At 42.3% G+C, this 27756-nt stretch overlaps 2 protein-coding genes across 2 annotated transcripts in view; both read left to right on the top strand.

Moving 5' to 3' along the window:
* Positions 1 to 27756, top strand: part of LOC144774144 (NACHT, LRR and PYD domains-containing protein 12-like) — a 518892-nt gene that overhangs the window by 359187 nt on the left and 131949 nt on the right. The gene's annotated exons all lie outside the window — the stretch shown is intronic.
* On the top strand, positions 370 to 26934 carry LOC144773267 (uncharacterized). Its single transcript, XM_078658176.1, has 4 exons — positions 370 to 406; positions 24230 to 24322; positions 25545 to 25676; positions 26403 to 26934. Exons 1-4 carry the CDS (start codon positions 370 to 372, stop codon positions 26801 to 26803), a joined length of 663 nt encoding a protein of 220 aa, XP_078514302.1. The 3' UTR covers positions 26804 to 26934.

Below are 27756 nucleotides of genomic sequence, written 5' to 3'. Positions count from 1 at the left end.
TGCTGTGAGCGCTCTGCACCTCTCTGTTCTACGTAGGCTGAGAGATAGCTCTGCTGTCCGAGCTCCGCACCTCTCTCTCCTACATAGGCTGAGAGATAGCTTTGCTGTCAGAGCTCTGCACCTCTCTGTTCTATGTAGGCTGAGAGATAGCTCTGCTCTCAGAGCTCTGCACCTCTCTGTTCTACGTAGGCTGAGAGATAGCTCTGCTCTCAGAGCTCTTTACCTCTCTGTTCTGCGTAGGCTGAGAGATATCTCTGCTATCAGAGCACTGCACCTCTCTGTTCTCCGTAGGCTGAGAGATAGCTCTGCTCTCGGAGCTCTGCACCTCTCTGTTCTAGGTCAAAAGCATACTGGCACCAGGCAATAACCATGGAAGCTGATCCTACTTCCCTACAGACATTTTCACGTACAATGGACATTGTTGATTTTTGATTTTTGTTGGACAATGGTTGGGGACAGGTGTAGGAGAGTAGGGTCTGCTTCCTATGGTCACCCCCACTTTTTGCTGTGATTCTCTGGTTTTTCAACTTTATTGTGGCTGTGGGCCGGCTAATCAGACCCACAGCCCAGCTGTTCTCTCTCCAAATTGATACCATGCACTTTAGGTGCATACCAGATTGGTTACTGGGTCATCCTTTTGAGCCCCTTTATAGTGTACCCAGGTACCCAGGGCATCGGTGCACCCTAGGCCTACCAGGGGCTGCAGCATGTATTGTGCCACCCCTCGTTTGCCGTCCAAACTGACACCACAGGTCTGAATGGGGGTTGGGAGCACAGTGCCTCACAGTCCCAGCACAGTTCGCCCCTTTGCATCCTGGTAAATGCAGTACACAGTTCAAACTTACTTCAAAAATAGCTGGAGTTTTTCACCAAAGTTGGTGCAGACATGGCTGTATATCTCTAGACACGTGTTTCTGGGTTGAGCCCTTCATCAATAGAGAGCAGCAGTTTTAGAGAGCAAAGAAAAATCATCTGGAATTGCTGGAAATGCTGCCAAGTTCCTCTCAGGTCACAGTACCACTCACAGGCACACAGGTGCATCTCCAAAGCTCGTCAGCTTGCTGGCTCAAGGGAGCCTTTTAAACAGAAAGTGGATTGGGAGCACACTGCCTCATAGTCCCAGCACGGTTCACCCCTTTGCATCCTTGTAAATGAAGTACACAGTTCAAACTTACTTCAAAATTAGCTGGAGTTTTACTGAAGAAGGACAATTATCCTGAAACACGTGTCTAGAGATACACAGCACTGGCTGCACCAACAAGGGTGAAAAACTAATGCCTTATACCGAAGAAAGTGTTATCATGCACTGCATTTATTATGATGCATCGGGGCAAACTGAATGCTGGAGTGTGAGGAAGTGAGTGTCCACCCCCCTCCTATTTGAAAAGGCTCCCTTGAGCTAATGAGCTGATGAGCTCTGGTTGATGCACCTGCGCCCAGCGAGTGGTACTGAGACCCAAAAAGACTTTGAGCAGCATCTCCAGCCCTCCCCAAAAAAGTGTTGCTCTCTACTGAAGAAGGACAATTATCCTGAAACACGTGTCTAGAGATACACAGCACTGGCTGCGCCAACAAGGGTGCAAAACTAAAGCCTGATACCGAAGAAAGTGATATCATGCACTGCCCTGCGCCCATACTCCAACACTTTTAAACATTACGTTGGAGTTTTGACCAAGTTTGATTTTCCAGACATCATTGAGAGATTCTGGGAAGACAGTCAGTTGAAGAAGCTGGAGGTTGCTGTACACGTGCGATCAATTAGGTGAGAGCAATTTCACAACAATCACAGACAAGTGGCCGCATGTATCAGACTGATCAAACTCGCAATATTCTGATCACAAATTCATCATTATAATATTAATATGCAACAAAATATCACGTCTATTATGTGATGATCACTGTTAGAAATGGGATCCTCGGCTGGCCAAGGCTCACGCCAAAACCAGTCAGAGACCACCACTCTAAGTCAGGGCAAGGGAGTTACACACCAAGATAACCCATGCTCACCCCCTTGGTAACGTGACACGAGCAGTAAGGCTAAACCCGGAGGCGATGTGAGTTAAGCGTTAACCTTTTTATGCACGCACCCGCAGCAACAACATCCAAGGCCCACCACAAAGGAAACTCCACAGAAGGTTATGTATAAAAATAGCCTTTGTATTACACCAAAACACACATTAGATAAAAACACACACTTTACAATGTGCCAACAGGCACGGGCAGAATTTACAGGGGATATATGTACAGGACAGGGCCACATGGACCACTGTCAGGAATATGCACTTTTAGGTTTGGAAATAGCACTTGTAGAACATAGAATAATTACTTTAGCACCAAATAGAAAATAGAGCACACAACCAGTAACTACTGGTAACAAGTAAGTACCACCTACGCAACCCTAGCCACCTTAGGAGAATATTATCCAGGGAATTAGGAACATCACCTTTGTATCACAATACATTTAGGGGTATAGTAGACTTGAACACATTACACAACCGGGGCCGCTCAAAGCGAAAGGAAACTGCCCCCTTAAAGGTGGAGCCTCACTGGCTCTTGCTGCGGAATGCCCCCGGAGCCCTTACACGGAGAGAGCATACTGGTGGGGGTGGGCACTGGCAATGTGCCCCGACGCCCCCCTCTGCTACAACAACACCGGGCCCCACTTATCGGTTTGCGAGGACTCCTCTGGGTCACACAGGGCTCGCACCGCAGCTGCCGGAGCCCTGCCTCTCGGAGTCCTTCCGACGGTGTCAGGCGGACGTCGCGGGGCTCTCTGCTTCTGCCGGTGCTGCGGCACTTGTCAGGACGTCCTGGGAGGCGGGGTAGGCTCCCGTGCTCCCTCTCACCGGCCACTTCCTTCTTCACCCAGGAGCGCGGGGTCAGCTCCCGTCCACTTCCGGGTCTGGGCAAGCACTTCAGGGTCGCGGCTGCAGCCAATGGCAGCACGGCCCTGGGTTGTGGAGGCGGGACAGCGCCTCAGAGGATTCTCGGCCTGCGGCGGTTATTTTCCTTCACCAGTGCAGGGTGGGCACCTGCGAATTAACCCCTACAGCGGGGCACGCACCACATTTAGGGCCATGAAAGAAATAGCGGCCAGGTCCCTGGGGGGGTGGGCCCCTGCCAGGGGACTTAAAATATCGGCAAAAAGCGGCAAATAAGCGGGGTGGCTCCCGCACTGCAAGATTCACAAAAAGGGGGGATCCCCACGCCGGGGAATCCCTCGAGGGAGGAAGGAGTACTGCACCGGCTGCTAGGGGGCAAATCCAGCGCTCCCAGGCGCTGTAAGGCTCCAGCAAAGTTCAGGCCCCCAAAGTCCAGCAAGAGTCTTTCAGGAGGTGGGGGAGCAAGGCTGGGCCCAGAGCCAGCTCACAGGGTCCTCCTAGGCAGGGAGGCAATCCCCAGTGGTGGTCCTCCTGGTGCCCAGAAACAGCAGCCCCCCTCTGGAATGGATTCAAGAAGAGAATATTTTGTATGGGGACACAGCCTCTTTTTATACAGTAAAATCCTTTGTCTGTGTGCAGGGTGGGGGAAGAACCAGTCGCAGCTGGTTTTGGAGCACCTTGTTTTCCTCAGCCACCCTTTCCATTCACCAGGCAGGCTAGGGTCATCAGTCGCACCACAGGGGGTGGAGCCAGCATTGTGTGGGGAAAGCCCAGCCCTATTCAGGTCCCAGGTGCACCACTCCCTCACATCACACATGCTAATCTCACACTCACCACCGGGGCAGACCCATCATAACTCATGGAGCCTGGCACACCAGCCAGCTCCAGCCAATCACAAGCCAGCACATTCACTGCACCGACAGGCACACTTCTAGAAGGGGCACTTCCATATTAGACACAAACACGCTGCACACATCATTGCGCAGCATTCAATCACACGAGTCTGCGCATACCAGACTCGAGCCTGCACACCCCACGCATCAGGAACTACCAGGGACACATACATTCCCCATGCATTCCTATGGGAGGGCAAGCCTATCTCATCACAGGCACTCGGAGTGCGCACGCACTTTCCACTGGGACATAGTAAAAGTGTGCAGAAACCAAAAATCACCATCCCCAGGTCACATACAAAAAGCAAAAAAAGTTCAGGGGTGAACCTGCCAGAAGGGCCAGGTCCAACAATCATCATATGTCTGTCTCCAGTTACCCACAACAGGCCCCCACCCAACCACCTCATAGTTTCAAATTTGAGCCAGCCTGTACACACACAGCAACATCGCATATCCAAATCAAGTAAAATCAACGCATTCTTTGTGTAGCCTAGATTTGTATTTGTTAGCTACAGGGACTGGTTGGGTCTTTGAAGATTGAGAAGCAGAAAGCAAGGCAGTGTGGACTCAGCAAACAAATGTTGCTAAGTATTGGAAGGGAATGAAAAAATCACCTTCACAAACAAAATGATCCCCCGTCATTAGCCACCAACACTGTAAATCATATCATACACAACTAAGTTAAATAGTTATAGTAGAACAAAGACCGAGTGTCACTGCCTGCCACTACGTGAATCATCTCAACACACTCACAAGCAACAATCACTCATAATATATATCATACTTTGGTGCGTGCAATACATGCAATCCACCTGGTGAAATTCAAGCGCGGTGACGGTGGTACATTGTCAATTTTTTGTTTCACGAAACAGACATTGGCCAATCTTGTAAATGTAATGATACACAGTTAGACTGCGTGGTTGGCCCCAGTTTTTTGGCATGATGGGCTCCTATGCATAAAACGCCCTCCCTTTGACCAGCGCCCCAGCACCTGTATTTTATATGTGTGAAGTTGTGCTGTGCAGGGAACACGCTTGTTTTTATAATGCATACTTTCTATTGTTTTACACTTTTGTCTGTTTACTTCTTGTCTTTGCTATTGCACTGTGTGTCAGAAAACTCTACTATTTACCCCCGGCACTGCGTGCCTGTAATGGTTACTTGCTAGGCGTATTTTTGCACCCAACACTGCATGCCTGTAATGGGTGCTTGAAGACCCGCAGAAGTGCTGATATCCGGTGACCCCGTGGGTGCTCTCGGTGGCCATCTTGGATGTAGTTTTCCTACATGAACCACACTAGAATAGCCAGAAACCTCTTTGCCTTCAGAGTTCCAGAGAGGCAACACCCCCATGTTGAGGGAGCACCGAAAGCCCTACATTTGCCTGTCATCACCCAGGAACAGCAGAGTGGCTGCTCAGGCCCTCCTGAAGACCCACATTGTGATCTGGAAGAAAATCGCTATAATCACTACTTGGCCTTCTGAACCTGCATCAACCCCTTGCACGACATCTGTCATATTCACTGCTCGACCTTCCTGAAAATCTGAAAAACTAAACAAAAACTACACGTATAGGTACCCAATGCATGCATGCATGCAAACGCATGCTGCAAATCACATTTTGTGTGAGTGACTTCAACCATACAAACCCTATTTCAACAGGCGTGCCCTAGTACAGTCAATAACTTGAAGCTTTGGCATGTGGCATACGTGAATAATAGCTTGGAACCTTTGGAATTAATGACTTGATGTTCTTTCTGAACGTTTCTTGTTTAAACTGTACTACCAATCCTGGTTCTAAGGGACATGTAAAGCTATGCCACCTGTGAGTCAAGGACCCCCACAGGTCTGAGAAGGTCTGAGAATCATCGGACATGTGGTGTCAAAAAAGCAATACTGTGTGTTATGTTAATGACTTAAAGTTGTTTCTGCATCTGTATAAGCACCATTCCTTGTACAAATAGCTATGCTGTGTCATAGTAGATTGCACATTTACGAGTTATTCAACAACATTCCTCCGTAGACTAAACTAAACGGACTGGGTCCTAGGACCTTGTAACGGACTTCACAATGGATTTAGTTGTTTGCAGGCAGGTAGGAGACTAGACCCTACTCACAACACAGTAAATACACTCGATGGTGGAAACATTACAATGCAAAAAATAAGTTAAGTCACGATTAGCTCTTCCTTTTTGATTTGACAACTATAGAGCAGGAGCCTTATATATGTATAGGTTACCTAGGCAGCATAAAACTAAGGGGAGGTCCTGGCACATACCAGCAGGCACAATGACTAATATGGGTGTACAAAATTTGCTTGCTCAACAAAGTGTGAGGAGATACATTTCTCCTTACATCAGCAAGAATAGCCTGACAGTTCTATACTAGGAGCAGGTGCATTCTATAAGCTAGGCCTTTCTGAGCATGTGCAAGGCTCTGGAAGAGGTAGAAAGCACATGGCAAGAACATGGCTAACTAAGATGGCTGCCAAGTACAAAATGGCTTTCAGCTCATGCTAACAGATTCCTGCAATCTTCAACAGATGGTCCTTTTAGCATGAGCAAAAGACATTCCTATGATCTAGTAGGAACATAGAAAGTATTTTGCACATTTATTCTCATCAATTTATGAATATCCTAATTAATTACTTAGGTGGGCATTTTTCATTCTAAACATTTCATTAAGTGGGTATATATAAGGTGTAAACAGGAGTACAAAGGGAACAGAGCATTGGGTCATAATTAACATACAGATAGCAGGAGAGAGTAATGACTATTAACACAAACAGAATTATCAATATTTTCCAGCCCTAAGCAAATCCTCGAACCATCTAGTCCAATTCTATGTAAAAAACATGTTCAGGGCTCCTATTAACCCTGGGCGTAGTTCGCGTAGCCGCACTCCGCGACGCTACGCGAAGACGCACTTGCACTCCGCGAGCTACACGTAGCTCCGCGGACATGCGTAGTAGCTTGCTAGACCCGTTCGCGCGCCGTTTTTCGTCTTCGGGAGCGCGGTGCGCGTGTTCGGGGCGCTGCCTGCATGCTCGAGATAGCTAGTGCGCTAAGTAACTCAATGAAGTTTGTCCCGCCCGCTTGCGTTCCCTTATTTCCGGTTCCGGGTCACAAGTAACGTGTTCGCGTTGTGTTAGACATGTTCGGGAACTCATCTTCTCGTTCGCACTGCCAAAGTGCGTGATCGCGTCAAATATCGCGCGAACTTACCGCGGCGGTCGCGACGGGCAGAGCCATCTTCGATTTCACACTCTGGCTATGGTTTTGGGCCTACTTTAGCATCTCACTCCTATCTCTTCCATCCTGGTCTTTTCCCTCCGTTTTTCTAACTTTCTTTACTTATTACCTATTTCTGTCTGTGCCTAGGTTTATATTTCTCATTTTTTTTTTACTTTTACAACTTTTTTTGCAACTTTTCTCTTATATTACTTCCTTCTTTCTTCTTTCTTCCCCTAACCTTTTAGTCTTCAAATTTCCTTCTCCCCTCCACCCAGAACCATGGTGAAGGGTGCCAGCAGCATCGGCGGCTCAAAGGGCAAGGCGGCTGTGCCGAAAAAAACCCGGCTGCCTTGCGGCAGAATGCGCCCGGCAGGAGTGACGGCCCGCCAACTTTTTGGGGAGGAGGAGGTGGCCGCCCTGGTCTTTTTTATCCAGCGTCACCTCCCCTTGACTTTGGCAGCAGGCGGCAGGCCCGGCTCCGGCTACCAGCGGATTGAAGAGCGTCTCCGGCGGTGGGCGAAGGTGCGCCGTGCAGTCTTCCGCTGCTCCGGTATCCGGCGTACCCACCATCCGCTGTCCCACCGCTGGGCCGACATTTTGGACCGGGAGCAGGACCTGTTGGACCTGCTTGGTGTGGAGGTTGTGGGTCTTGGTGAGTGGCTACCCCAAAAAATAAAGTGTGTATATATATATTATATATATATATATATATATATATATATTACCTACTGGCGGTCGCCAGTAGGTATATATAGTTAGGATTTTTTCTCTATGGGATTTTTGAAAATTCTATGTCTAATAACTTTGCCGTTTGTGGACGGAATTGGCTGAAATTTTCAGGAAAATGGCACATTTTGTTTCTGAGCAGCCTTTGAAAATTTGGGGGGGGTTCGTCAAGGGGGGGCCGAGAAAAAAGGGGTTTTTCCCATGTTAATTTCCATAGGGCGGTTGGCCTCACTTTTAGCCCGAACGGCTGAATGGATTTGCACGAAACTTGGCAAAATTGTAGGGACTGGTAGCCCGATGTGCCTTTTGTAGGTCTCAATATATGTGCTCCAGTGGATTTTGAGAAATTACCGTTCAAAAAAAGATATATATCTGTAACAGCGCTCCGCTTCGCGTACTTTTCGCGTTACGGAGGTTTGCGAAGCTGATTGGTTTTTCGGCGTCTGTAAACATTCCAAACAGTCCGTAGCGGCCGCCATCTTGTCTCTCGGTAGGATCGAGAGACAAGAGGAGGCCAAAGCGAAGGGGCAAATGACCATAAGGGGGCATAGTAGATCGTCCCTGACCCCCTAGGTTTGATGTGGAGGCTTTGAAAGGTTCTCGCAGGGCAAAAAAATATATACCGTTTTTTTAGTTTTTTTGCGTGGAGTGCGCTCGGTTCGCGAACCGGGAAGCGTTCTGGGGAGCGTACTTTCTTGAAAATTAGTGAAAAAAGTTAGAGTACAATAATAATTGTGAGTGATCAGATGTAGGGTAGCTCTGAGAAGAGCTTTTGGGTTTATGGTACATTTAGGTACTTATAAGTAGGTACCAATGCACATTCTTAAATTCAGAGTGAAAACTCTGTTGCCCTCATCTGAGAAGTGAACTCCATCTCCTCTGTAGATATCTTGCATGTAGTAACGCAAGTTATTGTTGTAGAGGGAGCCCATTCCATGGTCTCTCATGTAAGCTGAAACAGATTTGTTTACATGCTTCCTCGACTTCTCAATTTGTGGACAAAATTGGTTTGACCACCTCCATTTCTGTCTTTGGCATATATTTGAATATACCAAGGCAGTCTGAGGAAAAAGTGCCATCAATTGCTCAAAGGTGTCCTTTAAAAGCATTTCCAGACCTACCCCAGTGAAAGTGCCCAAATCATTACCTCCACAGTGCACAATTAACAGGTCAGGTTTGGGCAAATGCATAAAGGTTTTCACCAATGGTATCAATTGGTGACATTTTAATCCTCTGTGGCCAAACCACTTAATTTCCACATCTTGTAAATTGAGGTTAGGTAAATTCCTGTTTTCAGCGTACCTTTGAGCCCAATATATGTAACTATGTCCAACAATCCAGACAGAAAACATGGCGAGAGAAGGTTCTCCTGCAGTCAGATGAAGTGTGGCAATGAAATGGCAGTTGAAAAAATGAGAGTGTAAAATGAAAAAAACTGAGGAGTTTCTGTGTTAATGAAGCAGTAAGAGTGATTGGTGGATTTTGATTGCTGAAAACAGAAAGTTAGTGTGAATGGATGAGTTCGTTGAAAGATGTATTTTGAGTGGCGGAGAAAAAATCATTAAATGAAAGAATGCTCTGGATATGCAGGTGCACTGAGAGTTCAGAGTTCAATTGCAACATTGTTGTGTGAGAGGTCTTGCAAGAGGTGGTTGCTATGCAGAAAAAGCAGAGAGGGGGCAGAGGGGGGAAGGGTTTTGCTTTGAAAAAAAGTGAGGGAAGAGTTTTGATTGGGTGACATGAGAGATATGTGTGAGGAATTACAGCATTTCTGTGCTTTTGATAGCTGCAGACTCTGGAGTGAATACCTTTTGCTCTGCTGAAGACAAATTGGTGTGTTTCTGAGACTGTTTTGAAACTCAAAGTATTTGCTAAGGTGAGAAAAGATTTCTTTAATTTAGATAGAAAATAGTGTGCTTTAAGGAGAAAATTATGAAGAAAGTTGTGTTTTTCAAATGTTGCTTTGTCTCAAGTGTTTCACAAATAGATTTTGTTTCTTTGAGAAATTGTAATTGGAGAAAATGTGAAGTATTAGTACTGACAGGGCTTTTATGTGCATAGGAGCTGTGGAGTGTTTTCAAATTATGACTTGTAAATCGTTTTTGAGAAAAAGCAATGGTTTTAATATTGATGAGAAGGACATAATGGTGTCTGCTTCTTTATAAGGTAATTGAGAGTCTGTGATGTTATTTTTCCCATTTCAATGTAAGAAGTTTGTCTGTGGAGCAAATTGCTTGTAAATATGCTCCCACCTGTGCATGGCAAATTTAGATTTTGAATGTTTCCGTTACATAGGCATGTTAAAGGTGACGGAAAATGCTGCAAAGGCAATCAAAAAATGCTTTTATGTGTCTTAAGGACATTTTAAGTCATTTCCCCATGTGCAGTGTTTTCAAATTATGAGTTGAAAATCGTTTTTGAGGTAAAGGAATGTTTTCAAAATTTATGTGCGCCATATGACCCCAAATTTCTTTTTCAGGGGTGCAGCAGGGTGTTCTTGAGACACCCCTGCACCGTCGGAAAAATTCGTAATTTGCGATGAGGTAATTGCTAATCGCAAATTGTACCTTCATTCCTATGGGCCTCCTGCTGCATGGAAATGAATGGGTAATTTGTAATTAGCAAATAGGTCATCGCAAACTAGGAATGGTAAAGAATCGCTATTTATTTCTTAAAGTTCGCTATTTAGGAAATGCAAAAAACTTTGATGATACATATGGCGGTTTATCTCTAACAAGATAAGAAGCATAGGGATAGATTTATGATGACTGGCGCATCATTAGGGATGTGTTAGTCATTCTGTGCCGCTGTTCCGTCACCTATGGTGTGCTGCATTTACAATGCGGCGCATCATGGGGCAAAAACAGCACAGATGCGTGACGTATTTGTGCCGTAAAGGTGGCGCATTGCTGGAGTTGTATCGCAAGTGTGATGAAGCTCCAGTAAGGTTGAGGGGTGCCCCTGTCGCAGGGTTTCTGTTCTGACACAGAACTGTGGACAGAGGATTGGAACCTCGGCGAATTAGGGTGTCCCAAAACTCACCTTAGTAATCAAAACTCCTTAGCAAGCTAGGTACAGTGACACATTGGATATAACAAACTCTCAATGTTTAGACAATCCAGAATATGAACTTATAGTACCTCAGGATACGTGGAACTCATGAACAGTCGGTCGTTATATATTTCTTAGAAACTAGAACATGGAGTTAAGAAGAACACATGTGTATTTGAAATGTTTATTTACTAATGCCGTCTTCTCAGGCGTAGTATCTTAGATTATACAAGTACACATATTATCAGTAGCAAAATTACCAGCATAGTTAATAGTACATAAAAAGCGAATGGTGACAGTATGTTAACATGCTGTAAATGAATAAGAGTTAGCAACACTTATAAGCAGCCGCGGGCCGTGGAGGGAGTTACGGTGGGCAGGGAGGTGGGGAGGGGGAGGGGCAGGGTGGAGAGGGCTTCACCCTGCCCCTCCCCCTCCCCGCCTCCCTGCCCCACCGTAACTCCCTCCACGGCCCGCGGCTGCTTATATCTCACCCTCCCTAATACACATAATATATTATTTGCTAAGAAGGTCTCTTTGTGTTGGTTTAGGGCGTGCCGATACTTTAGTGTCTTAGATTTGAAGGAATCACATCAGCATAGAAAAGATAATCCATATGCCGTGCTTAATATCGCCAACGGCATTGTGCCATAATATTCTAGCATGCGATTGCGGAACAGTGTCAGCAGCTGCAGGGCGGGAGCTTGCACAGGAGGGACATCCATATTTAAAAATGTAAAAAAGCACAAGAGCGTCCGCTGGTAATGCAAGTAAAAATGGGAATCCACGAAGCAGAGTGGAAAAAATAGAATGTAAGAAAGCAGGGATGACTCCAAAGATTTTCTCAAATGAAGTCACGAGACCACTGGTAACAACTTTAAAAAAGTGCGCCAGGCTCTTTGTGGAGGATGCGTTAGAGATAGTCCGAACCATCTTGCTGAAATGGAAAGGCGAATCTGTATTTAAAAGGGTCTGCAGCTCTGTACGGGTGTTCGCTGTGTGAAGGACGAAAGTTTCACGGGCCGAACTCAAGGCCACCTCTCTCTGAGACAAAATAGCTCTTATTCTTGCCATGCCGTTGAAATGTGCTGCCAAGGTTGGTATTTGTGGCCAGATTGAAAACTCCCTATGTTCATGTGTGGGAGGAAATAGAACATTTCTGCAGCAAATAACCCGTTCATTTACTGTTACGATAAAATGAATACTTTTAATTAACCCAGAACAATCTTCATTATTGAGCATCAAATAACTACCATTTTCCAAGAACTTGAACGTGGGGATGATAGCAGGAACTGGTGTGCCTTGCAACACGCAAGCCATATTTGGTCGGTGTTTGTTGCATGAACCGTGTAACTGTATGTGCCTACACATTAGTGAATGATCTGGCGTCTCAGTGCATTCCTCTCCATTCAGATAAAGTTCTTGATCATCTTTGAAAATCTGTATGTGTATGGAAGCGACCAGACTTGATGAAGAAAACCACTACCTAAAGGTTAATAACGACCTATTGGTATATATTTCATACAATTTGAAAACTTATATAAAGCAAAAGGCAGCGTTATTAAACCGTGGATAAGGCACGTTGCCAAAGCAGTCAACCTTTTGGATTTATACTGGAAATGTTAAAGGAAGAATTACGGAGTAGGGCCTGTAAATCTTTAATAGACAACGAGTAAAATTACTCCAACCATCGTATTCCTCTAACTCCGGGATAGTAGGGGTGTTTAATTTTTTAGAAGTAGCCAATCCAAAGCATTTGGTCTGGGAAATTGTTTCATTCACAAACAACATATGTTTTGGGATGAGACATGCACGGTGGAAAGCCTCAGTGCCTTGTACCTGCCAGGTTCGTGAACCCCAAACTGATGTAGATCCTGGATATTTTTACTCTGTATTACGTTAGCATGGTCTCATTACTGGTTTAAACGCCATTTTTCCTTTTTTGTAACTTCTGCACACGACACTTAGTTGTTGCTTTAGCTTTCAGCCTACCTGCGTCAAGATCTATGCCTGCTTCAAGGAGGCGCAGGGTTTTGATGTAGCTTTGTCCTATCTGATTGTAAATGCGGCACACCGTGGGTGGCAGAGCAGCGGTGCACGTTAACTGGTGCATCCCTGGGGATGTGCTAGTTAATATAAATCTGCCCCTTTACATTTAATTATGTGCAGGGGACACAGAGTAGGTGAGGTTTATCCAAGGTTAAGAAGAGATGAGTCCTGTTCAGTGAAAAATTGGAGATAGGCTTCAGTATATTATATACTTAAGTAGTGTGTTAAGTTTTTGATGACTGTTATTAATTTACTGTTGGGTAATAGTGGTTAATAACATTTTTTATTATATTTTACCACAGATTCAACTGCAGATTATTTCAAGATTTTAGGATGCCTAGCAAAGAAAGAGTAAGAAAGGCTGGAAAACGTCAAAGACAGCAGGAGCATGGAATATTGCAGCAGTCCTCTAACAAAAAGATTTGTCAAGTCACCAAGAAAGCACCGGGTAAGAGTCGAAAAACAGTCATAAGAAATATGTGTAGTAAAAAAAATATTACTACAGAAAATGTTTCACTCCAGAAAAGGAGAATGAATTCAAATGGTAAGGAAAGGCCAATGAGAAATGTTACTGCTAGAGTAAGAGATAACTCTATGCATGAAAGTAGAAGGAAACAACAGTTTAGGGATATTCTTAAACGAATGTTCCGCAACAGGATAATTGGGAATTTGTTAAAAAATATTAAGAAAGGTCAGCAGAAAGTGGTTTTTTATAAGAGAAAAAAAATAGTTGAGAAAGTTATTGATCAGGCATTTGAAATTAAACGTAAGTTATTTATTTTGACAATCAATAGAATTAGGAAGCTAAACAAGGTAATTTATGATTTCAAAAGAAATAGTAGATGGAAGAGAATAGTTAATCGTAGTAATTTTTGTGAAGTTTTTTCTGGAGAATGGATGCATAGTTCAAGCTCTGAGGCATTTTTTAATGAGGAGAGTTATTTCCAGGATAATGATTTGGTGCATGCAGTTGACACCAGTGGTCGAGCTTATGAAGTGAAAGATGGTTGTCCAGTTGAAAAAGAAAAACTTGTGAGAACAGAGATAGAAGAGGTGTTAGGTAATGAGGTTTTAGGGAGACGTCCTAAGGGTCCTGTGTACACCTGGAAGTGTAGTAGTATTTGCAGTGTACGACAGGATTCCATCAATTTGCTTTGTGATTTTATACGGTCATTTAGTAAGAAAAGTTTGAAGCAGAAAATGAAGTTGTTGCAAGAATTAGATCCTTGCAGAGTGAGAGAAGTGATAGGTTTGCATGGTCATTCACTGGCTTGTCTTTCCAGGAGAGTATGCCAGAGTGTTTTTCATCATTTCAGGATGCTAGCAGTGCATCATAATAAAGTGAGGAAATTAGTTAGAATGTTGTATTATGCTAAGAGTCCAGCAATTATGCTTAAACAATTATGCGCTGCTCTTTTGCATGGTTCAGAAGTAGATGTGAAGAATATATGTGAAGAAATTGAGTTTTGTTACTTTGGAAGTAAAGAGGAGAATGTTGAAATTGACCAAGAAGAAGAGAGTAATGTGGAAGATAGTGTACAGGTTTCCAGTACAGATAATTTCCAGAGGGAAATTGCGACGTTTGAGGTGAAATCAAGTGAGAGGCCAAATTTCACTTGTGTGTGTTGTCGACGCACTTATTATAAGAATCAGACTAAGTTAGTGGATTTATATGGAAAAAGTGAAAGGGAAAATAATAGTGAATGGAAGGATTTTACAACATACTTGATGGTAGAAAATTGTTTTGATTTGGGATCGGATCTACGTGTGTGTACTTATTGTTGTAGCAAATTAAATCAAAACCAGATGCCTGCTAGAGCAGTTCATAATAATCTGGAATTGGTTGAAATTCCTTCTGAATTGAAGGATTTAAATACTTATGAATCTATTTTGATTCAAAGTATCCATCCCTTTCAGGCTATTGTAAGAATGGAGCCAAAGACAGGGAAATTGCCTCCATCAGATTTACAGAGAGGATTAAAGGGAAGAGTTGTTTATTTGCCTCTAGATTTGAAGAAAAACATTAACACAATTGGAGTAGAAAAAGTGGAAGAGGAACCTCTGGTTATCTTAGTTAATGGGGTTCCGACAAAGAATAAGAAAATATGGCAAGATTTAGTAGATGTTAGGAAAGTCAAAAGGGCAACATTGTATTTGAAAAAATATAATAAATACTATAAAAATGTATATGTTGCAGAAGAGGAAGTAAGTGAGGAAGAGGATAGCGATTTGTGTGCTGGTCAAATTGAGAAAGTAGAACCCTCTACTAGTGAAGAAATATATGAACATTATAGTGTTCATCCTTTGCATTCCAAGGAAGTCATGGGGAATGCTATTGAGTTGTTTCAAATGAAACAAGCGAAAGGGAGTCCCATTAGTGTTTGGGAGGAAAGTTTGGAAGCTCGGTGTTTCCCACAGCTTTTTCCAACAGGTCAGGGAGGAAGATATGATGAGCGACCTCATCAAATTCCTGCTTCTGAATACCGGACTTTGCGATTGTATGCAGGAGATCCTAGGTTTCGACAATGCATTCCTTATTTGTTTCATCTCCTGTTTGAAAGTGATCTGTCTGGACTGTCATATGCAGTGAACCACATCTTGAAAAGTGGTATACACATGCAAAACATCTCGGCAAGTGACTTTATGGATAAAGTCAATGTCCAAGACAGTATTTTGGATTCTCACCTGATTAATCTCATGGCGTGTCAGCGTGGTACTAATGAGTACTGGTACCGTCGTCATGGTGATTTAAAATGTATGCTGAGGAACTTAGGAACTCCCACATGGTTCCTCACTTTGAGCTGTGCTGAGTATGGCTGGGAAGACTTACTTGAATTTCTACGAGAGGCAAATGCTAACGTAGAAAACATCGAATTCAAGACACCCGGAGAACTGTGCTCTCTGGATCCAGTCAATGTATGTAGGTACTTCAATCATAGATTTGAAGGTATGATGTCTTTCATCATGAATAAGAAGAATCCACCTCTTGGAGAGGTGTTGGATTTCTTCTGGAGGAAGGAGTACCAAGCAAGAGGTGCTCCTCATATACATATGTTGCTGTGGATCAAGGATGCACCTAAATTTGGAACGGATGCAGACGACTCAGTGATGAGTTTCATAGAACAGTATTCTACGTGTGCTGTTCCAAACGCAAAGGAGAAAAAAAGCCTAAGAGAAAAAGTTCTACGTTTCCAAAGCCATCGATGTGGAAAGTACTGTCGTCGTAAATTCCGGAACAAAGACAAGTTCTACACCAAATGTCGTTTCGGCTTTCCACGATCGGTGATTTCTAAAGGAAGAGTGAACAGTTTGATGTCTTCGCTGCGACATAATGTGATGAAGAAATCACCTAAAAACACATACAATTTGAAGAGGAACGAAGAGTCTAAGTACATCAACGACTATAACCCGGTGATTTTGTCCATGTGGAATGCTAACATGGATATACAGTTTGTGGCTGATAACTGTATGGCTGTGGCTAGGTATGTGACATCTTACATCACCAAAAAAGAGAAGACAGAATTGAAGGATATGTGGGAGGACATTTCCCATGAAAAGAGCCTCAGCAAGAAGTTGTACAGTTTCAGTCTGAAGATGTTGTCGCATCGAGAAATCGGAGCTTACGAATGTTCTGACCGGTTGTTTTCAGCAAGTCTCTATGCCAAGTCCAGGAGTATCGTTTGGGCGAGTGTTGGTCTTGCTGCAACGCGTAATCGAGTTCTGAAACCTGTGCGGGAAATTGAGTATTTGGCGGAAAAGGAGCCAAACAGTACCGACATTTTGAAGAGCAACATGTTGGATACATATTATCCAAATCGAAGCAGTCACCTCGAGAATGTTTGTCTGTATGAGGTTCTGCAAAATTACATATTCAAGAGGAACATCAAAGAAGATACTGAGAAAGGAGTGTATGCTGTAATAGGAAGTGAGGGATGTCTGGTCAAGCAAAGAAAATGCCACTTGATAAACCATCGAAAAGTGAGTGGCGAATCTCCTGAAAAAAAGGAGTTTTTCTATTTAGCACTTTTGCAACTTTTTAAGCCTTGGCGTGCAGAAGAGGAACTGCTTGGAGATTTCCTCTGTTACGAAGACTCTTTCAATGCTGCCAAGGAGACCATAGAATGTCCTGCTTTTCCCAAATATGTAGAAATGTTGAATGTGGAAATTGAGCAGGAAGCAACGATTGCAGCCGAGATTGCCAGAGACAGTTCTCAGGACAGTCAGAGTTCTGCTTCATTGAGTCAGGATCCACTAGGAGGACCTCTTATCGAAAATGAAGCTGCCACTGCTATGAATGAAGTGGAAAGAGCCATGGCACATGCTCAGGAGGATGCGGTTAACTTAGAAGAGTTGGAAAGACAACTCAACGTTGAGCAGAGGAAAATATATGACGAACTTACCATGCAAATTGATCATGGATTAAGTCATGACAAGAAAGAGTGCTCATGTACGTCGTTGAAGCCTGTCCGACTGTACGTGAGTGGAGAAGCGGGAACTGGAAAAAGTTTCCTTATTAAAGCAATTTCATGTTATTTGCAGGAAAGGACAGAGTCATCGCTGTCTTGTGTTGTCACCGCTCCAACTGGACTGGCAGCACATAACATTAAAGGGATTACTTTACATCGTTTACTGATGCTGCCAGTGGAGCATGACAACAAATTAGAATATCACAAGCTATCTGGAGATGCTTGTTTTGAAGTTTCAAGAGTCTTGAGGAAAATGAAACTTCTTATCATTGACGAAGTAAGCATGGTTTCCAATGTCATGCTTGCCTTTGTGCATTTGAGAATGCAAGAAGTTCTCAAAACAGAGTATGATGTGTTATTTGGTGGCAAACACATCATTGTTTTTGGAGATCTTCTGCAGCTGACACCAGTGAAAGGGCAACCTGTGTTCAAAATGCTCACGCATGAAGATACCAGGAAGTGCTTAGGGAGTATTGGCAACGTCAATATATGGTTAAACTTCAATTATGCTGAACTGCATGAAAATATGCGTCAGGCAAAGGATGAAGTTTACAAGACTATTCTACAAGATGTTAGAATTGGAAAAGTGACCGAGCATGGGAAAGAAGCTTTACATGCACGATTACTGACAAATTTATATCCAGACGAAGATGTTGTGCCTGAGAATATTTTTCAGAAAGTTACTGAGAAAAAATCTGGAATATGTTTGATGCCAACTCTTGCAGAATGTGCCAAATTCAACAACAAAATGTTGCATTTAGAAAAGCAAGAGATTGTGAAATTGGAAGCTATTGACAGAGTAGAGCATATGGGATCAACAATTATTTTGTCTGAGAATCTGAAAACAAAATTGGATTCATTAGAGAAGAGTATATCTAAAACTGCGGGTTTTGAAAAGACTCTGAATGTGTGCTTGAACTGCCGTATAATTTTAAGAAGGAATTTACATGTTGAAAGAGGTCTGGTAAATGGATCAATGGGTAATGTTGTTGATTTTGTGAAATACAGAAATAGAGATGGAATTGAATTTTTAAAAATTAAATTTGATGGCATTGAGGAAGTACAGCTAATTGCTCGTTGTTCTGCTAGATTTTTGCTTGTAAAAGACTTATATGTTCGTCGTAAGCAGTTTCCTGTTTGCTTGGCATATGCGGTGACAATCCATAAATCGCAAGGTTTAAGTGTAGACTGTGCATTGGTGAATATTGGCAGTTCTGTGTTCAAGGAGGGTATGGCATATGTGGCATTGTCACGAGTTAGGACTTTATCGGGATTGTACTTGATTGAGTGTGATGTCACAAACATTTGTGCGGATCTAGATTGTGTTAAGGAATACAATAGGTTGAGAAGAGAGTATGCGCCACATTTGCCTCAGTATCCTTTGTTTGAGAAACGTGTGGTAGGCCGGAAACGAAGAAATGTGACCAATACTGGGGAGGTTGTAGCAAAAAGACGAAAAGTTGATGAACCTGAAATTATAAGCAGAAACAAAAAGGATTCTGTTGAAGATGTTGTTGGTTTTCAATTTGAAAACAGTTCTGGTGTCAACTGCTATGCTAATGTAGTGGTTAATGTTGTCTTTTCTCTAGAAACTTTAAAAGAACAGATTGTGGTCAATTCGGATCAAAGATTTTGCAGTTTGTTAAATTCTGTGTTAGAGAAATGTAGCACTGATAGAACAAACATAGAAAGTGTGTCTGAAATTCGAAATCTGTTAGACAGATGTTCAGGCCAAACACAATTCTCTCAAAATAGTCAGCAAGATTGTCAGGAGTTTTTAATGTATATGCTTGATGTATTGCATGATGAAGGTGTAGATGTAGATCACCTGTTTGGGCTTTCTTATCAATGGCAGCATGACTGCGAGAACTGTAGGGTATCAGCTACTACTAGTGTAGACTCAGAAAGATTTATATATTTAACTTTGCCAGACAGTAAATCAGTCTCTTTTAATAAGCTAGTAAAAGCAGCTGATCACAACATGGAGTGTAGCCAATGTAAATCTGAAATGATGTCCACATTATTTATACGAACATATGGCCAGTATGTCATTTTAATGTTCCAACGATGTAGGCCTGATGGAACAAAATTGACAACTTTAATTAAAAAGTTTGTGGCTTCACAGTTGTCAATATCAGGAAGGACTTTTGTAACTGTAGCAATTATATATCATGATGGTCCTTCAATAACATCAGGACATTATACAGCTTATTTAAAGTGTAGAAATGGCTGGTCATTCTGCAATGATTCTGTTTTAATTTTCAAAAAAAAATTGCCATATGACCTTAAAAACTCTTACCTGGTGTTTTTAAAACCAAAATTTTAGGGAAAGAATCTCGGGATGTGCTCTGAGGAATTTCAAGAAGTTCTCATGGCTCCTACACTATTTGGCCTTGACGATAAGTGTAGTACAGAGACATAACTTTTTACCATAACACTGGACGTTATTGAGAAATACGTGCACTTTGATTGAGTTCAGAAAAACTATTTCTTTTTATAAGCTAATTGAAGCAGCGAATCAAAACATGGAGTAGAGGGAATGTAAGTCTGCAATGCTGTCTACTGTTTTACATTGCTTTGTGATTAAAAGTGATGTAGAGAATTAAATAATTGTACTAGTCATAAAGGTAGTGTAAGTCTGCTTCATAGTAAGCAGTATCAGTGTGATAGGAAATGTAGAACATGATTGAGCAAGAAGGGGAAGATATTACTAGTCCAGGATTGTGTAAATGATCTTCAACATTTTAATTCTGAAAGTTGCGGAAATGCGAAAAGACGGGATTGGCTTACAAGAAATCCAAGAGTTATACATGGCTCTGACACGATTTGGCCTTGTGGAATCGTGTGGTAGAGAGCGAGAAGTCATTTATTGTATGTAACATGTTTTTGAAAACGATGGAGGTTTTCTTTCAGAAAGTGGCGGGTTGAAAGTAATAACAGCACAACAGAGTGTAAGCTGTTCATAGGACATCCTTGGCCGTCATGGAAAGTAAGTTAACTTTAAGGAGTTCTGAATTCTGATTTGTAATGTATGGGTTTTTTAAACACAATCATTTTGATTGTGTTTTTTTTTCCCCGCTGTTATATGATGAATACCTTCAAGTCACTGTTTTAGTGAAATTTGATACATTCTGAGAACAGCAAAAATAAACCATTTAACATGTATAATTAATTCTGTTCTGTTTGCATTTATGATGTACATGTAGAACTGTGTAGGAGGCATGGAGAAGGTGAGGCTTCTGTCAGTGTCAAAGTTGTTGCATACAGTGCTTATATTCTACGTAGTCTTTTATATTTCATTACTTTCACTGTTTCTGACAGATCTAAAAAAATTTTTTTTAAAAGAACAGTAAGTATAAGGGAAGGAAACAGACAGTTATGTTAAAAGAAACACAGCTATAGGGAATAAACTAGGGATACTGTTACCCGCAATCCTCTGCTGATGATGTCACTGAGCATGTCATGAATGATGTAATATGTGACATCATCAGCAGTGGATTACGGGTAATAGTATCTCTAGTTTACTCCCCTATAGCTGTCTTTCTTTTAACATAACTGTCTGTTTCCTTCCCTTATACTTACTGTTCTTTTTTAAAAAAAAATGTTTTTGGTTCGCTTCCGGTTCGCGTACCGGGGAGCGAACTGGGAAGCGAACTAAGAGAAATAGAGGTTGGCACAGTTGCAAATATTGTACCAATTTTTTTATAACGGGGAGGTAGTTCTGAAAAGAACTTTTTTTTAAATTGTTTTTGTTGTTTTATATTTTTTTTATTATTTTTCTGAACATTTTTTTACTTTTTTTGAATTTTTCTGAACAGTTTTGTATTTTTTTTGTTTTTTTTTCGGAGGGGGCAACGAAAACGATTCATTGTAAAGGGCTCAACAGGAGGAAGAAAACAAAAAAAAGAATTTATTGTTTGGGGAGTTTCGGACAAACATGAGCATGATTGTTAATAGCTGTGTTGATCAGAGTGATGCTACTTTCTGCGTAGCAAATGATTCCACTGCAATGTACGCAGACTTGTTTTACTTCACGAAATCTCGTTTGTATATTTGGCACCATCTCCCTGCCCTCTGGTCCCGTTACTTCCGGTACAACAGATCTTCTGGCCATAATAGGGAGATTATCTAGGTCGTCCTGTTCCTCTTCTTCCTCTTCTTGCTGAATTATAACTTTAGCAGGTGGTCCACTCTTCCTTGGATGTGGTGGAGGTGGTGGGGAAGCACCAGCTGAAGCTAGTAAAGAAGCCATTGCTCACTGGTAACAAAGGGTCTTTCTCTCACAATGATGAAAGTCAGAGTGAGGAAAGAAGGAGGGATTTTCACCATTTGGGAAAAAAAATAGTTCTCAACCAATGAAAAGTGTTCATTTTAGATCATATGACCTAGTCTTACATCATTAGGAAACCGAAAGTGAAATGAACCAATGAAAAGTGTTATTACCAAGTCACATGACCTGCTGTGTTTACGTTACGCGCTTTGCAGGGCCTCCCGGTTTGCTTCCAGAAACCTGTGCTTTGCGACTCGGTAAGCGTACGAGTTCGCTAACGTAGCACGTCATATGACGTATCACGCGACAACGCGAAACGTCATGCGGACGGGAGGCGTCACGATGTTGTTTTCTAACGCGGCAGTTGCGGTAAAGAAACGTTTACCGGCTCGCGGTCTATTTCGCGGCATCAAGGTCAGCTAACGGGAAGCTTCCCGATTCGCGAAGCGGGAACGAAGAAAAAAAAATATTTAAAAAAAAAATTATTCATAAACATATAAAATATATTTTTGGATTTAAAGAAGAATACATTTTACAGCTACAGATATTAGCTGTTAAAAAACCAATGAAATTCACTGAAAAAACCATAGGTTATAGACCATATATAGTTAGGAATTAGCATTTACAAAACCTTGAAAATTCACTGAAAAAACCATAGGTTATAGACCATATATAGTTAGGAACTAGCATTTAAAAAACCTTATTTTACTCACACAAAACCATTGAAATTCCATATATAGTTAGTTGCACTAACTATATATCGCGCACCCGCAATCCACTGCTGATCATGTCACATATTACATCATTCATGACATGGTCAGTGACATCACTGATGACATCACTGATGACATCTCATTTGACATCAATGACCACATCACTGATGATATCATTCATGTGACAATACAATGCATCTCCTCACGTTTTAATATAACCTCTGTTTCACCCAGTGTTAAATACAGAGTATAATTTTTGAAACCATTGACACACCAATACTAGTTACTACATACGTACTCACTGATTCCTACGTCTACACACACATTCACTCATTCACCCATACAATCATTCATACATACAATCACTCATCTTTACAACACTATCATATGCACTCATACACCTATACAGACACTTACACTCTGCCACTCATCCATGGAGTTACTCACACACCTAGTCAGTCCTGTAAAGAATCAATCACACTTCCATTTTCTTGTCTATACAGTTAAACATAGAGCACCTTACATTTTCAAACATATACTAACACATACTTACTTTCTTATACATTCATTGATACAAGTACACATTGATCTGCACAGAGTCACACACCTCCCAGCCAGCCACACACACACTCAGTCTCCTATACAAATACTTGGACAATCAATCAATAACCCATATAGTTAATCATATAGCTACTGATCAACACATGCAGCAGTTTACAGAACAACAGACATAATGATGCACAAATTAAGACAGTTTAGTCACTAACCCATGCACTCAGTGAGACACATTTAATCACTCACTCATACATTCAGTCATGCACCTACTAAATCCTTCGTCCAGACACTTATACATCTACTCATTCTTCAATATGTAAAACATATTTAAACTTTACAGAAACACACAGTCACTGGATGATGTCATCAGTGATCTCATCAGTGATGTCATTTGAGATGTCATCAGTGATGTCATCAGTGATGTCACTGACCATGTCATGAATGATGTAATATGTGACATGATCAGCAGTGGATTGCGGGTGCGCGATATATAGTTAGTGCAACTAACTATATATGGAATTTCAATGGTTTTGTGTGAGTAAAATAAGGTTTTTTAAATGCTAGTTCCTAACTATATATGGTCTATAACCTATGGTTTTTTCAGTGAATTTTCAAGGTTTTGTAAATGCTAATTCCTAACTATATATGGTCTATAACCTATGGTTTTTTCAGTGAATATATAGATATGTATAGTTATATATAATATATATATATATATATATATATATATATATATAGTTGTATGAATATTGTTATTGTATCTTTGTAAATATTGGCTGAATAAGTAACGCGATGACTGTTGCTCCTAGTTACATTTCCGATGTATTACGGTATATCTACTGTCATTGTATGACAGTGTTCTTCTTCTTCACTGGCTCTTGCGTGTTGTTTCAACTTGGCGCTAGCTGTTGCTGTTTATTGATGTGAGATTTTCTTTATTGTTGCGAACTGAAGTTAGTTAATGCTATTAATAGAGTCTCGTCCTTCCTTTGTCCGTCAGTGAAATAGCGGTGGATGGATAATTGTACGTAGTTTGCATATTGTAGCATTTTTTTCACGGCCTTCTCTTCTGCATGAATCGAATCCTTTTCTTGCAAAGAATGCTAACGTTACTTTGTTCTTCTTACCTCAGGCAGGGCCGGCTCTAGGGGGCATGTGCAAGCTGTGCAACTGCACAGGGGCACCAAACTTCAGGGGCCACCGCACCAATAGATATCCTTAATTTAATAATACTCTAAGGATGGATACATATTTTCGTTGCGGCCCTTGGCATGGATTTGTTGCCTCCGGCTCTGTTCCAGTGTAGCAGTGTTTTTTGCAATGAATGATGTCTATGTTTCACAGCATTCAATGTTTTTCTCTTTGTTTATTATTTTTTACATGAACCACAGAACCCAGGGGCAAGCAGAATACAGGGACCGAGTCGGCGGGTGGACCACCACTTACACAGAGCTCCTCTACTGAGGATCCTGCTGCTGTCCCCAGTAAGTCCAACAGTGCTTGTTTTTTCCTCTGTAATGTGTCTGCTTTGGCAATTGACAGCAACCAAGTATGCATCCAGAATGATGTTTGTCTAGTATTTTTGTAAACAACTAGTCTTGTGGGTATTCTATCTCCTATGGAGTTATATACATATTACACAACTATGTAACTATGCACACGAAAATTGGATGTTGTTGGTACTGATAGGCAGGTTGGACCTTACTTACACCTCAGTCACAGAACTCTGAGGAACGCACAATTCACTGAACGTCAGCCTATATGGCCTGAGTCATTGGTCAATTATTCAATTCACACTCCTGAACCCCAATACCAAGATGCCGAATGCTTTTAGGACACAAACCGTTACCTAAGAAACCCCCTTTTGCTCACTCACTCGTGTGAGTCTCTAAGACAACAGACACTGAAAATAAACTTCAGAGTCAAAGTGGTCATTCAAAAGCTTTATTTTGTTAGAAGTAAGTAAGTAACATCAATGTTTTTAAGTTGTTCCGTCAAATACGTTGAAGGGCCCACCAGAAAAAATCCAGAGTTAAAAAAGGCATAATAAAGTAATCAACATTTGTACAGCTACTAGTGCACAATAGGGAAATGTGGCAACTATCGGAGACCTCTCACCAACGTATACTAGTCAGATATTCCTCTTTTTTTGTAAGCTATGGAAATGTCCGCTTCGTAGAAGGCAATCTTCTCACCTGCCGAAAAATAATGACAAAAGTGTTGCACGTTAGACAGTATGAAATACATTTATGCCAGTTTTATGCAGCCATGCTAAAAAGAAGTTGTAACCTGTAAGCAAACTCTATTCCACAATCCACATAGAAAACTTAAATACGGGCCCTTTTACTTTCCCACCTCTTCAGGTGTATGCATTGAACAATGATGTGTTGCCCCAGAGCGTCTTCTCGTACTGCGCAACAAGCTGCGAGTTAACATGCGCAAAACTGGATACATTGATGTACAAACTAAGGTTACATAGTTCACTTCCAATTTCCAAGGACTAGAGTAGCAGGACAGATGAGATGAGCTTGGGTACCATACCATAACAATGGATGCTAATATGTGTAGTGACTCTGCTGTACTATGCAATGTGGACTCATACTGATTACGTACGTTGTACTTAACTGTTTTGAAGAACTCCATTCTTGGTGAACAAGTAGAAAGGGGGCTGTGCATCCATCTAAAAAGGTGTACTTATTTTTATAGGTGCAGAACCCTTACCATCGACCAGTGCCGACGGGGACAGCGGCGCAGCTTCAGCGATCCCGGCGGGGACAGGAGGAACAGAGGCACCTACACCAGCAGCAGTGGGGGGGGAGCCAACAGCGGCGGGCGATGGTAAGTTACATTCAATAGTGATCTGCATTACTTGGTGGGAGGGGAAAACTTTCTCACTGTACTCTACTGGAAAATATATGATGTTACCTTTACTTGTCATTAGCATGCTAAGCATTACCACTACAGTAATGCAAGTGGCTGATAGCAGTCGGATGCATGGGTTGTTGTTAAATCATGTAAAGGGGAAAACACAGCTGCCAGCGTGGTTGGGAGACACACCCAATACCGGTGGTTAGTGGATAGTCTCAGCAGCAGCGGTGTTTTGGGCAAACCCAAAGGCAAGGGAAGGAGGGGACGACTGGGTGCATGGGTCGTTGCTGGTGAACCACAAACCAAATTAGGTTTGTTGCGCGGTATAAAGTATTATAGTCTTTACTAGACATGTGCTACTAGCTGCCCCCTGTTAATTAATGTTACTTTGAGAGTGTTCCCGCCTTCCCGGAATCAGAGTATATAATACAAAAGGAGATATGAAAAAGACAGGTGTTCGTTCTAATGTGTGTGACCGTTGAAGTACACCCATGCTAATAGGGCAGGCATAATGCCGTGCCAAAAAGTCCAAAAAATTAATAGAGGCTGTAGAATGTTCAAGATAGACGCAACACAATTTCTGGTACTCAGCTTGCTTGCTAGTGCTACTGTGCCGCCCACTATGTGTTGAATCAATGTTGTGTTCTTGATTTGCGGGGAGTTTGGATTACAACAATTCTGTTTCTTTCTTTATAGTTACTCCTTCCAAAAAACCGACAAGGAAGGAGTTGGCAGTCCGGGCCCGGCAGCGGAAACTGCAGGCAATTGTAGAGGCCTACCGCCGGCTGGTGGATCAGGCCGAGGAGGAGGAGGAGGAGGCGGCGGCAGCAGCTGCTGCCTCTTCCAATGCCCCGGGCCCCAAGCCTGCAGGACTACGTCGCCGTGGTCAGGCAGCCGCCCGCCGCCGCATTGTTACATCTTCGGCGGCCCCCCCACAACAACAACAACATGCATGCAAGTGTAGGTGCCGTGATTTCAAAGCAAAGATTCTCCGCCGGGTAGCGAAGTTGGAGGAGGAGCGGAAGAAGCTGGAGGACGGTCTAGAGGAGCGTGTGAGGATAATGGTGGACAAACACCTGAAAGCCCGCCGGCTTTGAAATGGACCCTGTTTTTTGCCCCTTTTTTAATCCTTTTGTTGGTGGGTGGGATGTGGGAGTTGGGGTGTACATTTGGGTTGAAATTTGGTTGGGGTTAGGGGAGGGTAGGGACAGCTCTGGGTCAGGGGGTTACATTTGTTATATATTTTATTTTTCTATTATCATTATGAAAATATAAAAATAAAACAAAGATATTTTCACAAGAAAACATTTGAAGTTCATTTGTGTTTGTTGGGGGGGTGGAGGGGGGACTGTTTCACAAAAAAATGTACGTTGTGCAACATGAACATGAACTACGAACGATAAATTAAGTACTGACTGCACCTGTAGTAGTAGGGTCACAAGTGCATAAATAATTTATTTTATTAAATAACATGGGAAAATTGCCCATCACGTGATTCTGAAGTTACTAGTATAATTTAATTCCATGCACATTTGCTCAGAGTCGGCTAAACAATCCTATGCAATGCATTGCATCATTCCTTTAATATACCTGTCCTAGTTGTCAGGGAAGAGGAGCTCGTCCTCAAACTCTGTGCGTTCAGACAGAAGTAGGTCATGTAACCCAGTAGTGAGGACGTCTTCTTCGCACTCGCTTTCTTCATCCGGCGGTGATTCACGTACTTGATAGTCTGGTGGTATGAAGCGTTGATTCATTTTTATCATTGTCAGCCGCTCCACGCTTTTGGGGGAGAGACTAGTCCTTTTCGATGTGACAATGGCACCAGCAGCACTGAAAACCCGCTCAGAGGAGACACTGGCTACAGGACAAGCCAGATACTTTATCGCCAGCCTGCTCAGCACTGGCCACTGTCTCCTTCTTTCATACCAATAGACCAATGGGCTTTGCTCCATGAACACCTCTGTTGTGTCATCCAGATAGGCCTGAACCATCCGCTCAATGTTCATTGGTGCTCGGCTTTGCTGGTCCTCTTTTCCCTTTGCAACAGCAA

The sequence above is a fragment of the Lissotriton helveticus genome, chromosome 8 (genome assembly GCF_964261635.1).
Source record: "Lissotriton helveticus chromosome 8, aLisHel1.1, whole genome shotgun sequence".
Classification (NCBI taxonomy): Eukaryota; Metazoa; Chordata; class Amphibia; order Caudata; family Salamandridae; genus Lissotriton; species Lissotriton helveticus.
The sequence above is the reverse complement of the archived record's forward strand: the minus strand, read 5'-3'. Positions and strand labels throughout refer to the sequence as shown.

Coding starts and splice junctions, on each gene's coding strand:
- LOC144773267 (XM_078658176.1), top strand. CDS start 370: ATGGAAGCTGATCCTACTTCCCTACAGACATTTTCAC. Junction 407..24,229: donor TTCCCTACAGACATTTTCAC/GTACAATGGACA, acceptor CATGAACCACAG/AACCCAGGGGCAAGCAGAAT. Junction 25,677..26,402: donor GCCAACAGCGGCGGGCGATG/GTAAGTTACATT, acceptor CTTTCTTTATAG/TTACTCCTTCCAAAAAACCG.